The sequence below is a fragment of the Euphorbia lathyris genome, chromosome 3 (assembly GCF_963576675.1).
Source record: "Euphorbia lathyris chromosome 3, ddEupLath1.1, whole genome shotgun sequence".
Lineage (NCBI taxonomy): Eukaryota > Viridiplantae > Streptophyta > Magnoliopsida > Malpighiales > Euphorbiaceae > Euphorbia > Euphorbia lathyris.
This window is the reverse complement of record NC_088912.1, coordinates 18,740,070-18,754,159: the sequence shown is the minus strand read 5'-3', so window position 1 is coordinate 18,754,159 and position 14,090 is coordinate 18,740,070. Positions and strand designations below refer to the sequence as shown.

The following is a 14,090-nucleotide window of genomic DNA, read 5'->3' as shown; positions in this document are numbered from 1 at the left end:
AGATAGAAAATTTCAGAATTCAAATTTCAATTAATATCTACTCTGATTTTTTATTTTTCTTAAAAAAAAAAGGAATATTCCTTCAATATGTGAATTAATTACACTTCTATAATTACTCCTTGCTGAAAAAATTAGTCTAAAATATATCCTTAATTAGGATTCAAATTTCCATTTTCCAAATTTCCTATTTAATTTTTCAAAATTCCTAATTTTTTCCAATTTCATTCTTTGGGGTTTCTATTTAATTATGCAAGGACAACAAATTGTGCAATTCATTGTATTCTTTTAGTAAATATGCATATATAGCAAATAAAAACTAGCAATTACTCAAACAGAGAATAAATTGATTATTAATAACAAAAATATTTCAAATTGGTATTCCTTTTCTTATTTTCAAATTTCCTATTTTGTTTCTTGAATTTTTATATGTTTTACTCTACCTGTTCATTGACTATTTAATGAATTATTTTAGGAATTTTTTTCATTTTTCCTAGTTTTAGGATTCCTATTTTTATAACGTATTTATTTTTAATGTTAAGAATTTTCATATGTTATTGCCTATTTTGCTAATGTTTTGCTATTATTGCTGAATTAGCTCTTGTATTTATATTCTACACCCTATATAATTAGGCTAAAATACATTCATGATCCTTCAATTATAGTGTTATTAACATTATGTCTCCTAATTTTGTTTTTTTGACGTAATTTTTTTTAACTTTACATCTATAATATTAAAGTCTAGATTAATTAAATTCGTTAAAAAATTAACAAAATAATGAGGGTAAAATAGGTATTTAGCAATAATTTTGGTAATATATGGATAAAAAAAATCAGTCAATGGGATTTTTGTGATTTGAATTTTGATGTTATAAAATTTAAAGTTTAAGAATTTTTATGTTTTTTTTTTTTTTTTGAAGAAAAATAAGTTTCATTAAATCAAAAGGAATACCACTTGAGTCGTTTTGTTACCGTTGAGTTGAATTAAGTCTACTATGATAAATATTAATATTCAAGTTTTAGTTAAAAAACATTATAAAACTAGGTTCCTCCGAATTCAAATTGAGGGTTTTCGAGCGGCTCTAAGGACTGATCATGCGGTTGGCAATCCCCGGGGATAGGATAGATAAAGGTTAATAGCGATGGAGCGAGCAAGGGAAATCCTGGCCCTGCAGCTGCTGGTGGTGTTATTCAGAATGAGTCTGGCGGATGGGTTGGCGGCTATGTGGTTAATCTCGGCTGTTGCACTGCGTTCCTGGCTGAGTTATGGGGAGTGTACTTCGGATTGATGATTGCGTGGAGAAGTGACTATCGATGGGTTATTTTTGAGCTGGACTCCTTAAGCAGATGCTACTGGATGAGGGTGCTAGTCGTCACAGATTTTATTGGCTCATTGAGGAGTGTCGTATGTTACTTAAGCAAGCTTGGGAGGTTAGACTGGTCCATGTTTTTCACGAGGGGAACAGTGCAGCTGATTAGATGACAAACTACTCATGACGATTGTCCTTGGTTCTTCACGAGTGTGATGAACTTTCCGCAGGCATCCAAGATATTTTATTTGCTGACATTTGTGGCTCGTGTCTTCCTAAAATGACTCGAGTTTAGTTGTTTGGCTTTTTGACTCCGTCAAATAATAATAAAAAAATATACAGAGACTTTCCCTTTTATATATTCCCAATTTTGGATATTATTCCAAATCAACCAAATTTGAATACTAAGTTTTTCTTTTATCCTTAAAATTTCTCCAATAAATAAAAGCTAAACACAAGAATTAATTTCACTTCCTTGCTAAGAATGACACTCCCTTCATTTCAGCTATTGCTAGTATTCCTACTGCTTGCAGCACTATGTTCATCAGCTCTGCATCCTACAACATTAAGCCGATTTCGTAGGCTACGAAAAGTCGCTACTACGAGCGAATTCTCCGACGAAATCAAGCCAGAATATCAAACACATTACTACAAACAAACACTAGATCATTTCAACTATAAACCGGAGAGTTACGCGAAGTTTAAGCAGAGATACATATTGAATTACAAGTACTGGGGCGGAGCGAATACAAATTCGCCTATATTCGTTTATCTCGGCGAAGAGGGTGACATAACAGATGACCTTAAAGGTTTTATTGTTAATCTTGCTTCTCATTTTAAAGGCTTGTTGTTGTACATTGAGGTAAGGTTATCTAAAACATACTTGTTTCGTCATGTTGAATCTAGTTGTGGTTTTTCGTCGCAAATACTAATTGATTTTCAGCATCGGTACTATGGCGAGTCGATGCCTTTTGGATCCGAAGATGAAGCATTTCGGAATTCCAGCACCCTTGGATATTTGAGCTCGGAACAAGCGCTAGCGGATTATGCAGAGGTTATCACACATGTTAAGGAGAAACTGTCTGCCGCGAAGTGCCCCGCTATTGCAATTGGGGGATCTTATGGTGGAGGTATGTTACATAGGCTCGATTCCCGCTTTCATTGTTAGAGTTTTCATAGGTAGCCGATTTTTAAACTCTTCTATCCATAAATTAGAACTCCACAAAATTAATCGAAAAAACGATATCTGAAACCGAAAAACGCATATTTATATTTTACTATTAAGTTAAAAATATTTAAAAACTCAAAATTTATTTGCTTAACTGAAACTTTTTAATGACTTTAAATTTTAATATTTAAATAATTTTATATTAATTTTAAAATAAATAATTATAGATCAATTATTGCTTTCATTAAAAGTCATTAATGATTTACCGACTAAAATATAACGTTAATTAATTGACCGAAGTAACATGTTGATAGATTCAAATGACTAAAAAATTTGTTTGTAAATTGATTAACCGACTATATGTACCCCAACCATAAACTTTCCTTGCATTCCATCTTGTTTTTTAGTTCAATTATCGGATTCTGAAGCTCATATCCTCTTTTGGTTTTCGTTTTTTTTATCAGAACTGGCGTCGTGGTTTCGCCTAAAATATCCTCACATTGTCATCGGAGCTTTAGCATCTTCGGCTCCTATACTCTACTTTGATGATATAATACCCCAAAATGGGTATCATTCCATTGTTACCAAGGATTTTAAAGTACGAATTTACGACGAAAAAAAGTAAAATTTCCATGACATTTTAGTAATTTTTTCCATCTAATCAAGCAATGTTTTTTCCTGATTTAATGCAGGAAATTAGTGAAAGTTGTTACAACACAATTAAGCAGTCTTGGTCTGAGATTGATAAAGTTGCAGCTCAATTAAATGGGTTGTTGACACTTGGCAATAAGTTTAACACTTGCAGGTATTTTATTAAAAATAGAATAGAAATGTCATAAATTTTAAATTCTCGACGAGAAATTATTCCTTGTTTTTGGTTTCGCCTATAATTTTTTTTTTGAAACGAGTAAACAAATTCGTCGTGGATGACATATCAACGAAAATTTGCACATGGCGAGATTGTGATTACATGTTAGCCACGCGATATTTCTGACAAAAGAGTTAATTACACTCATGGTCTTTCAAAAAGAAACAAAACGGTTATAATTCTTTATTTTGAAACAAGAAACTCATTGTCGTTTAACTTTTATTTCTTTTGTTATCCCTTTGACCGGAAATTATCAACTAACTTTTCGGAGATGCCATATGAGTGTCATATCAACCGTTTTTAACCACATGAGAAATAAAATAAACACAAGAAAAAGTACGCTTTTCCATCTCTAATCTCATGTCAAAATAGTAGTGACGTGGGACCCACGTAGCATCTCCGGCAAGTGAGTTTACTTATTTGCGGTCAAAAGAACAACAAAAAGAAACAAAACTCAAACTACAAGGAGTTTTTCGTTAAGAATTGAAGTGTTGTGACAATTTAATTACTTCTTTAATAGTTTGAGGACTGTGGATGTAATTAATCCGTAACGAATTTCTAACGAATTTGTCTGTTGGTTTTCGCACAAAAGAACCACATGTGAAACTAAACTTAAGCAATGATTGCTTTCTAGTTAAAATTTAAGATTTATGATATTTCTAATCCGTTTCTAATAGTTAAACTTGGTTTTCTTTATCCACAAGGCTTTTGAATTCGTCGCGAGAACTCAAGGAACACATAGAATACTCATATCTTTTCTCGGCACAGTATGAAAGTCCTCAATATAAAGGCGTCGAGAACGTGTGCAATGCCATTGACGGGGCACCGGAAGGAACTGATATTCTTGGCAGAATTGCCGCAGGTTTTCATCGGTATTCTGGGAAGGGATGCGTCGAGATAGTTTCACATGGTTTTAGCAATAAGAGTGCTTGGGATTGGCAGGTATTTAAGCATTAGCGACATCTATTTTCATCATAGATTGCCAATGCGCTACTTATTCTATATAGAAGATATAACCAACAAAAAAATGTTAAATTTTGCGTTGCACATTACCGTCGCTAATTCTAATTGTGGGTCAATAACGCATTTGCGACTCCCTTCCCGTGCCCCTATTTGAAGTAGTACTAAGTACTAACCAAATTAACTTAAATTCATCTTGCTTTTTCCTACAGACATGTACTGAACACGTAACAAAAATCGGATATGGGTACAATGAGACAATGTTCCAAGCCTCCCCTTTTGATATGAAAAGCTACATCAAAGAATGTTTTGAAGTTTTTGGTATTAAGCCAAGGCCTCATTGGATCACAACAGAATTTGGTGGTCATGTAAGTAGTCTTCGTTTTGATAAAACGAAATTATGACAAATGTTCGTTTTTGGGGAATTTTAAATATATCCCTTACTAATGGGAAAAATAGAACAAAAATTTTAAGGGTCAATGATTTTTTTTTTTATTAAGAATACACATTTTCTTTATTAAGAATCAGTGACGAAATAATATGTCGCTAAATCATTCAGTACTACAACCGGTAAAATACACCTATGGCCTATCAATTTTGGTGTTACAAACTTGACGGTTCTTAAATTTTAAAACCAAACAAAAAAGTTGTTGAGATTTGACATACAATAACATACACGTGAAATGCCGATAAATCACACACATTGAAGAATAATCATGTTAGTACCTCAAAGTTGAGGTGCCATCATGTCAGTATAAGGAGCGATTTACCAATATTTCACATGTATTTAACCGCTATTTATATTGGTCAAGTTCTATTAGGACTTTTATGTTAGTATATGTCGATGCAAGATGTTAGTTTAAATTAGATTTTAATTAGACTAATCAACAATATAACTATGATCATAATTAACAACATGCCATGAAATTGATCCTAGATTAAATGTTAGGCCTAATACATATAGGAATGTTTCATAGATTAAGGCATATTTGAATTTCCCCAAAAACGTTAGGAAAATATTTGATTCGTAACCCTAGATTCAAATTACAATGTAGAAATTTAGAATATATAAATTATATTTCTTGTTTCAGGATATAAAAACTGTACTTGAAAACTTTGGAAGCAACATCATTTTCTCCAACGGACTGCAAGACCCATATAGCATTGGCGGGTAAACCACAAATTATAAACTCATTCAAACTTCTATTGAAATAAGAGTAAAATTTTCTCCCAAAGTTATTGGAGAAAATCAGTTTTACTCTTATAGTACAAAATAACCCAATTTCGATCTCGGATAGAAATTTAGCTTTAGTTTATTTTATCGTTATGATAGAAAACCTAGTTCAAATTTATCCTTTTTTAAGTAAATGCTACGAAACTTAGTGACAGAATTCCTTATAAAGGATAAAATTGAGCTAGGATTTCTACTATGGGCGAGCTGTTTTGTACATTGAAGGCAAAATTGAGCTTCCCTGATAACCTTTGGAGAAAATTTCACCCTTATGCCTATTTCTATATCTCATTATGATATATAACCATTCTTCTTCTTTCTTGTTAAAAAAATAAAAATTACAGAGTTCTAGAAGACATTTCAGATAGTGTTGTTGCGGTATATACAAAACAAGGTTTGTTCCGATTCAAGGAAATTGTTTGAATTTAATAAGCTATATTCACATCTTGCTAGATTTTGAATAGAGCTGTTAATATTTGGCACGATAACATTATTTATAGAGATATTATTCGTTTGACACAATTATCATTTTTGTTACATTTATATCATATGGAGTATATAGATTAATCAATATGATTATGACACGATGATTCATTTTTATGCCCTAATTAATTGAGATTTGTTGTGATAATTAGGAGCCCATTGTTTGGATATAGTTTCATCTACTCCACATGATCCTGACTGGCTCATTGCGCAACAAGACAAAGAGATCAAAATCATTGCAGTTTGGATTGCAGAATACTATGCTAAAATTTCAAACAAGTAGTTAATTTAGTAGCGAATTTAATTGTACGCATGCGGACGATGCATCCAATCAATTAAAAGATGGTTGTATATTGATTTGTTAAAGATGATTGGTCGAAATGAATAATAGTTGATAAGTGGTTTCATTCTATTATCTTTGCGCATCGTATTATAAAATTTCACTTCAGAAGAACTTGAGAGATTGAAATTTGTATTAAAAAGATTCCCAAATTAGAAGGTATGAATTATCTATGTGTCGGAATTGGAATCATCTCATTTTGAGTTTGAATTTGAAAGATATGTTGTAATCTTAACCATTATTATAAAATAAATAGTTGAGATTTAATTGCTAAATTCTACAAATTAATAATTTATTTATTAAATATAAACCATTAATTAATGGTTGAAATATATTAAACCAACATTTCAAATGCCCACACGATATCAACACCCCCACATAGCAAAGGGCTAAGTTGGTTGAATAACCCTCGTGGCCGTGGCAAGGAATTGTATGATTGGTGCAAAATGTTTGCAATCCGAGCATTTTTGTACTAATTCAGCTGCATCTGTGACCATTTCAGATCCTTAAGAAAATAAAGAGGCTGAACCAGTTACACAGGAACCTAGAAGGTCTGATAGAACACGTCATCAGCCTGAGAGGTATGGCTTCATCGTTCAGATGGAAACCTTCATAATTGAATCATGGTCTGTGCAATGCAGGGGCATATCAATAAGGTGGATATCGAACTCACAATTGCATAAGTCCACCTCAGATAATTGGTTCACGCCTTCCACTTCTCTCAGACTAACTAATTCTCTTTCCGTATCTTTTGAAGATAACATTCTCCCTACCCGTTTCTTTCTTGCATTTGTGTATGTATTTGCATTCAGGGAGATCTCTATTTCTTCGTCTTCAGAAAACTTTTATCGCTTCCACATCTCCATTAAATCCTCCACCATCAGACAATATAGTTAACGATATTCACAGGTCACCAGAAAGTTAGGGGTGGCCAGAAAACCTAATTGCACTCAAAGAGTCCAATAGGCGGAAACCGCATGTTAAGGCTCATATATAACATTAGTTAGGTGTTATAGTTAGAAAAACTTTATTACCATGTGAATGATAGAAATCCTTAAGCAAGTATCAATTTGAAGAAATATATATAAAAAAAATCCTCTAAATTTATTTCCTTAACTCCAATTAATTTTTGTAAAATATATATATTTTAACTATACAATTGGAGATAAATTATATTTTTTTAAGGCAAATGATATATACAACCCTAAGGGTTGTATATAAGCATTAATTCTCCACATGTTTTCAATAAAATAAAATAAAAATCTTAATTTTAAAGCATTTATTTATATTGAAAAGATAATTAATTTACTAGTTTTTATAAATATTTAATAAAGTATTAATAAATTTTATTATAAAATTATCTTAAAAAACCAAATTAATACTAATAATAGTAATTAATAAATTTTTATTTACAGCCCTTAGGGCTGTAAATATCAGGACCCTTTTCTTAATAATAGAGATGAATCATATCTAGCTAATAATGTAGTATGCGTGGTTTTTTTTTTTTTTGATCCATAATTAAAATGATTCATTCCAAATAATTTAAGATTCTATTTTGTTGAGGATAAAGAAAAATGTGTATCTCTAATGGTTTCATCGTAATTTTCAACTGTCTAAATAAATATCTTTCAGTTACACTTTACTGTCTGTTAATATATATATTTTGCAAGCATTAAGCACATGGGTCCTTAGCTCAGTGGTAGAGCATTTGACTGCAGATCAAGAGGTCACCGGTTCGAACCCGGTAGGGCCCTTTTTTTGTTTTTATTTTTTCTGGATTTTAAACGCTTGCCACGTTACCCATCTTCCTTATCAGTATTACACATCCCACCTTCTTCTTCTTCTTAGTTTGTATTTTTCTTCTTCAAAGATTTTTTTTTTTAATTTAACAATATATATTAAACTCATTGGTATTAATCACTTGCCATTATTAAAAGGAACTTTTTTTTTATGAAAGTTAGATAAATTAGTTTTTTTAAGGAATTTTTTTATGAACTTTTTTTTCTTTGAAATTTGGATAAATTAAATTCCTTTTAAGCCAAATTAAACTGATTTAAGCTAAGACTAAATTTAATAAAATTTCATATAAAACTAAATTTAAACATATTTAAATATAATTTTATAAAGCATTATAATTAATATTTTAGAATAATTTAATCAATTTAATTTTCTTCCCCATTTTTTTTTTCTATTTTTAGTTTTTTTTTCTTTACCTAATTATATCAAATTGTTCGTATGTTGCCTTTTTTTTTCAATCATTTAGTCCAATTTAAGATAATTTAACATGATAAGAGAATATAAAAAATAATAATATTCATTCTATTTCTGTAATTGTGATAATAAGAGAATATGAAAGACAATAATATCCAGTCTATTTCTGTAATTATAATAATAAGAGAATAGAAAAGGCAATAATATACAATCTATTACATTAAAATGTTACAAGTGAAATATTAACTAGAGCCCGTACTTTTTGGATACACATAATATTACATGTGATTGAATTTGGGTGAAACCCAATCAAACACGATAAAAAAAAATAAACAATAAGTAAAAGTGGTTTTTTTTGCATGAAAGATTGGGACGCAATTAAGTGGTTAGACATCCCAACTAGGTTGGCACCCCTAACACACCAAATCAACCCGAAATATTATTAATAAAAAAAAAGAAAAATTACAAAGGGAGGAAAAGGAAAATAAAAAAGGTTCAAAACAGAAAAATTAAGGAAAACGAACATGAGCAACATTACATAGGTCGTCAAAAACAGACGATTGACAAAAATGAGGAGCCGAATGCCACTATGTAAGAGCCGTAGCCGTCTTGCCAAAATGGGCAAGTTGATCCGCCGCCTGATTGTCCTCTCGATAGATATGAGTGACTTTGCAATTCATATTCGAGAATCTAGATAAACACTGAAGCCAGTCTTGTCTAATTTTCCAGGGAGCCATGGTAATCCTTTTGTTTAGCATATCCACCGCATATGTAGAATCCGATTCAATCCAAAGATTGTGCCACCCCCGTTCCCAGGCAGATTCTACTGCAAAAATAATGGCAGACAACTCAACAATGTGCGCATAGAAACTAGAGAGGTTAATAGCATAGCAGTCAATAACAAAACCACGAGAATTTCTGAAAATCCTACCAACTCCGGTGATACCCGGCGCACCATCCGTCGCGCCGTCGGTATTAACTTTTATCCAACCCGACGGCGGCGTGCACCATCGACCAATGATAGGGTCTGGCGGAGGCCTAGCACGGCTCGGCAAATTGACAATCCATTTTGGTTCCTGAATGTAAAAGTGAAGCCGATTCTGAAGGATTTGGATTGAAGGGAGATCATTTTCAAAAATAGCTATATTCCTGATGTACCAAATGTACCAAACAGCAGTTATAAAAGCCAAATTCTACCATTTTCTCATAGAAATATGTAAACAGATAGCTCTAATCTCCCGGAAAAGATTATAAGTAAAAGTGGTTGAAAGTATATAAATGTGACTTAAAATTTATGCAAGTGATTGAAAGTATATGAAATTGATCGAATTTTACTAAAATTATTTTGAATTATAAACTCCAATGTTTCATAAAATTACATTTGAGTTAGTGAAATTAACTTCAATGTATCCATACATTTTTTATACACATAATGTTCTGAAATATTAACATCAAGGATTCCATGCATTTTGGATACACATAATATTACAAGTAGCTGAAATTAGATGAAACTGAAAGAAAACCAAGAAAAAGATAAACGATATATATCATGTGATAATGATTGAAAGTGTATAAAAGTGGCCGAAAGTATATACAATTGATTGAAAATGAATGAAATTGGTTAAATATTGTTAAAATTATTCTGAAATATTAACTCTACTGTTTCATAAAATTATACTTGAGTGACTGAATTAGATCTAGTTTTTATCAATAATTAAGAACATATTGAAATTTTAAATTTGACAAGTGTAAATTTGCAAGACTGTTTTTTTTAATTCACTTATTTGTAAGTACTTCAATATTAAATTTAATAGCTCTAAAATTGTGATAAATTTTTTGAATACAACGATAAATTAATGTTATACCTCGTAAACTTGCGAACAACATTTCTAACAACGTTTTAATTGGACTCTTAAAATATGAGGAGAGATAGAGAGAGTTAGAAATCAATTTTAACAGTTTTTTAGTAACTTCTCAAATCACTTTTTCACATCCTTTCTATTATTGAGGAACCTCTTTTCATTCATAATCCTCTCCTTATTTCATTTTTTTTATTAATACTTTATTATTGATGAGTCTATTTCCTCTCACTATTGGTAAATATAACAATTTTTAATAATTTTAAAATAAAATAACAAATAAGGAATGTGTATGATGAGTATTCTTGAAGATGATAGTTATTAGTCACTCCTCAAATTACTAAAAATCAATTGTTTATATTATTTTTAGGAAGTGGATTAAGAGTAACTCTAGTTACAAGTTTTGTTCTGAATTTTAAGCATTTTTTTTTTGAAATTTTATTCTGAAGTTTTGCCACTACGAAAATTTCGATATTTTAATGAATATCTCTATTTACAAATTACAAGTAGAGAAACTCTCACATACACATACACATCGTGATGTCGTTGATGACGATGCCACTCCAATATCTAAGTTAGCAGAGTGTAGAATATAGTACTAAGCAATGTGTACGTGTACCTGCTTATAACGTTTAGGTCGTATTTATAGGATATACATGGCAGATTCATCAACGATGTTATTTTTAGATTTCTCAAAAGACACCTGAACGTATTTTAGGTAATTTATGTTATACCTGATTTGGGTTTCCTTTATCTTGACGAGTTTTAATCTGAACCAGATTCAGATGTCTTTCCATTAGTACACATGTCTGATAGACGATATTTCTATTTAATTTAATTTGGAGACTCCTTTATTCCAAATGTCCTTATTAATCTACTACGAGAATATGTGTTTATGAATATTATTTTATACCATAACAATTTTGTAAACTTTTAAATCACAAATACACAAAACTGCATCCTTATTTTTGTAATACATCCATTAATATTTTTGAAAGGGTTTTTTTTTTCAAATATATAAAAGGGATGAGTCAAAGACTTTGAATGCAAATGATAAAAAAGAATGTGAATGTGTGGAAAATGGGGGTGGACCATTATTGAGTCTACTTCAAGTTTACTTAAGTTGGATAGATAATACTTTTCTTCTTTCTTCTATGGAAAACTCAATTTTATTATATTTGAAGTGTGAATTGGAACCTTTTTACTTATTTTTCTTACACAATCAATTATATAAGGTGATGGCATTTCTAGCAAGCAATAACTTTTCATCAATACTAAATAGTGCACTCAATTGAAAGCTATCAAAACCATTAAAATCTATATTTCACAAAAAGAAAAACAAAAGGCTTGGGGACTTAAATTTTTTCTTTTGGTTCGTAAGGGTATCCACCGCCGACAGTAGTGACTATCACCTTTTGCAGATGGTTTGCATTCTATGGATGAGATTGCTAGCCACGGAAATTCTTTCCATTCCCAAAGATGAGGATCGAACCCTAGGCTTTTGGTTAATGAAGGAGGAGCCTTTACCACTCCACCATAACTTCATGGTTTTGGGACTTCAATTATATATATATATATATATATATATATATATATATATATATATATATATATATATATATATATATATATATATATATATGTAACTACCACTATTTGAAAGAAGTAAAGCTAATGACACGTGGATGAGTTAAGGAAGATTGTGAAGTCATGCATATTTAATCATAATTTTACAGAGTAAATTATATACGTGGTGTACAACTTTTGCCTTATTTTATAATTTGGTTTACACCTTCCATTTTGCACATAAAAGTGTACAGTCTTTTGGTGACCTCCCACTAAAGTGTATAACCGGTAATTACGATCGATCAACACGAAGTCAACGCACCACGTCAGTAATTTGACCTCCCTAAAAGTCAAAATTACGGACGTGGCACGTTAACTTCATATTGACCAATCAAAATTGCTGACGTGTCGCGTTGAATTCGTGTTGACCGGTCAACTTTTGACTTTTAGAGATGTCAAATTGCTGACGTGATGCATTGACTTCATGTTGACCTGTCACAATTATTAGTTGTACACTTTAGTGGGAAGTCACAAAAATGTTGTACAATTTTATGTGCAAAACTGAAGGTTGTACACCAAAGTGTGAAAAATGACAAAGATTGTACACCACATATGTAATTTACCCTAATCTTACGCCTTGAATTACGAATGATGATTGTGTCTTGTACTATCGTTATAGGTTGAAACTAAATTTTTTTCATTAAGTAGTTGCTACGTGGGCTCCAACTCATGTAGGATGCACAATTTCATCGCTCTCTAAATAAAAAGGTACACAATACACCAAAAGGTAACATTCTCTTTGAATATTGCCTACGTACTTTTTTTTGTCTCATTTTCCCCCATTAGCTTTAGTGACTTAAGCACGGAGTAGGATCATTGGTCCATAGCCCCTCTTTGATCATTTTTCTATCTTATCTCAAACATTGAAATGATTCCAAAAATCTCACATTGGAATAGTCCACATCAAATATGTGTGGCGAGCATGGACGAAGGAATGAAATCATGACTCAACTAAACAGTCTTTTAATCCATTCAACATAAAACTAGTCATAAAGATCCAGAACTCTTGTGGATGCAAATGACATTTCAGACAGCCTTTTGTAAGTTACCTCTAAATTTGATATCGTATTTGGACAAATCTCTTCCTCTACGGGGAGAAGGGATTTCTGCTGAGATCTGTATCGACTTGCCTTCTTCTAGCAAGAAAAATTCTAAGGCCCTGACTAGTTTTGCCCTTTTTTATTTCTTCCTCGATGGGCTTGACTTCTAATGGCTTTGTTTTGAGTGATGCTATGTATGTTTCTTGGGCCATCAATTTATTTCCCTAGGCGATGGTCATTCCTCTAGATGTGGGGATCTACCATGCTTGGTGCTGAATGGAAAAGGTGCCTCCTGAATTAGACATTAGGGGTCATCCTACTATCACAATATATGGTAGACCAACATTTATAACCACGAACTCCTCTTTCAACCGCTAAGTGGGTTGGTCATCCCTGATCTCGACTTTCATGATAACACTAGCCAATAGAGGGATTGAGTATCTGCTAATTCCTATTAATGGATCTTTCGTGGGTCTCAACCTACTTAGTTCAAGGTGAGGTGCCTCGTAGGCTTTCTCATGATGATGTTGGATGAGCTTCCAGTATCCACCAATAACTTACAAACCTTGAAGTCTTCGATCCGAACTTGGATTACCACCTCATCATCATGTGTTTTTTTAGGGGTATTCATTGTTCTTCCAAATGAGAAGTTTTACCTTAACGCATCGAGCCTCTCATTCTCAGAGAGCCTTTTTCTTTTAGATGACCGCATAGGACCAGGTCCTCCAGAGATGACATTAATAATGCCTCGGGTGTGTTTATCCTTATCATGTATATATTTCTGCTTGAATTCCAAGCCTCGCCCTATTTTTTTAAAAATGATCTAGCTTTCCTCAGGCAGCCAACTTCTCTAGCTCGATAATGAGCTTCCTACGATCTTTTGTGTCGTACCCTTCATTTTTATGGAAGTTGCATTATGCCCCATTATTGTGTGAAGGCGATTTCTTCATTTTTGGAGGATAGGTTATTGTTCCTCTCTATCCAGTACAAGACTTCT

The 14,090-nt window shown here is 31.9% G+C and overlaps 1 protein-coding gene and 1 non-coding gene across 3 annotated transcripts; both read left to right on the top strand.

Annotated features, from left to right (window-relative positions):
• Nucleotides 1-1,761: 1,761 nt before the first annotated feature.
• On the top strand, nucleotides 1,762-6,421 carry LOC136223713 (uncharacterized). Of its 2 annotated transcripts, XM_066011849.1 has the most exons (9): nucleotides 1,762-2,169; nucleotides 2,251-2,437; nucleotides 2,940-3,073; nucleotides 3,168-3,280; nucleotides 4,048-4,285; nucleotides 4,516-4,671; nucleotides 5,395-5,474; nucleotides 5,879-5,928; nucleotides 6,170-6,421. In XM_066011849.1, the coding sequence occupies exons 1-9, from the start codon at nucleotides 1,792-1,794 to the stop codon at nucleotides 6,298-6,300; spliced, it is 1,467 nt and encodes a 488-aa protein (XP_065867921.1). In that variant the 5' UTR covers nucleotides 1,762-1,791; the 3' UTR covers nucleotides 6,301-6,421. The 2 variants fall into 2 exon arrangements, with proteins under 2 accessions (XP_065867921.1, XP_065867922.1); XM_066011850.1 differs by lacking the exon at nucleotides 4,516-4,671.
• A 1,618-nt stretch (nucleotides 6,422-8,039) lies between these two features.
• On the top strand, nucleotides 8,040-8,111 carry TRNAC-GCA (transfer RNA cysteine (anticodon GCA)). The gene has a single exon. It is a non-coding gene; the product is annotated as a tRNA-Cys (tRNA).
• The last annotated feature ends 5,979 nt before the right edge of the window (nucleotides 8,112-14,090 follow it).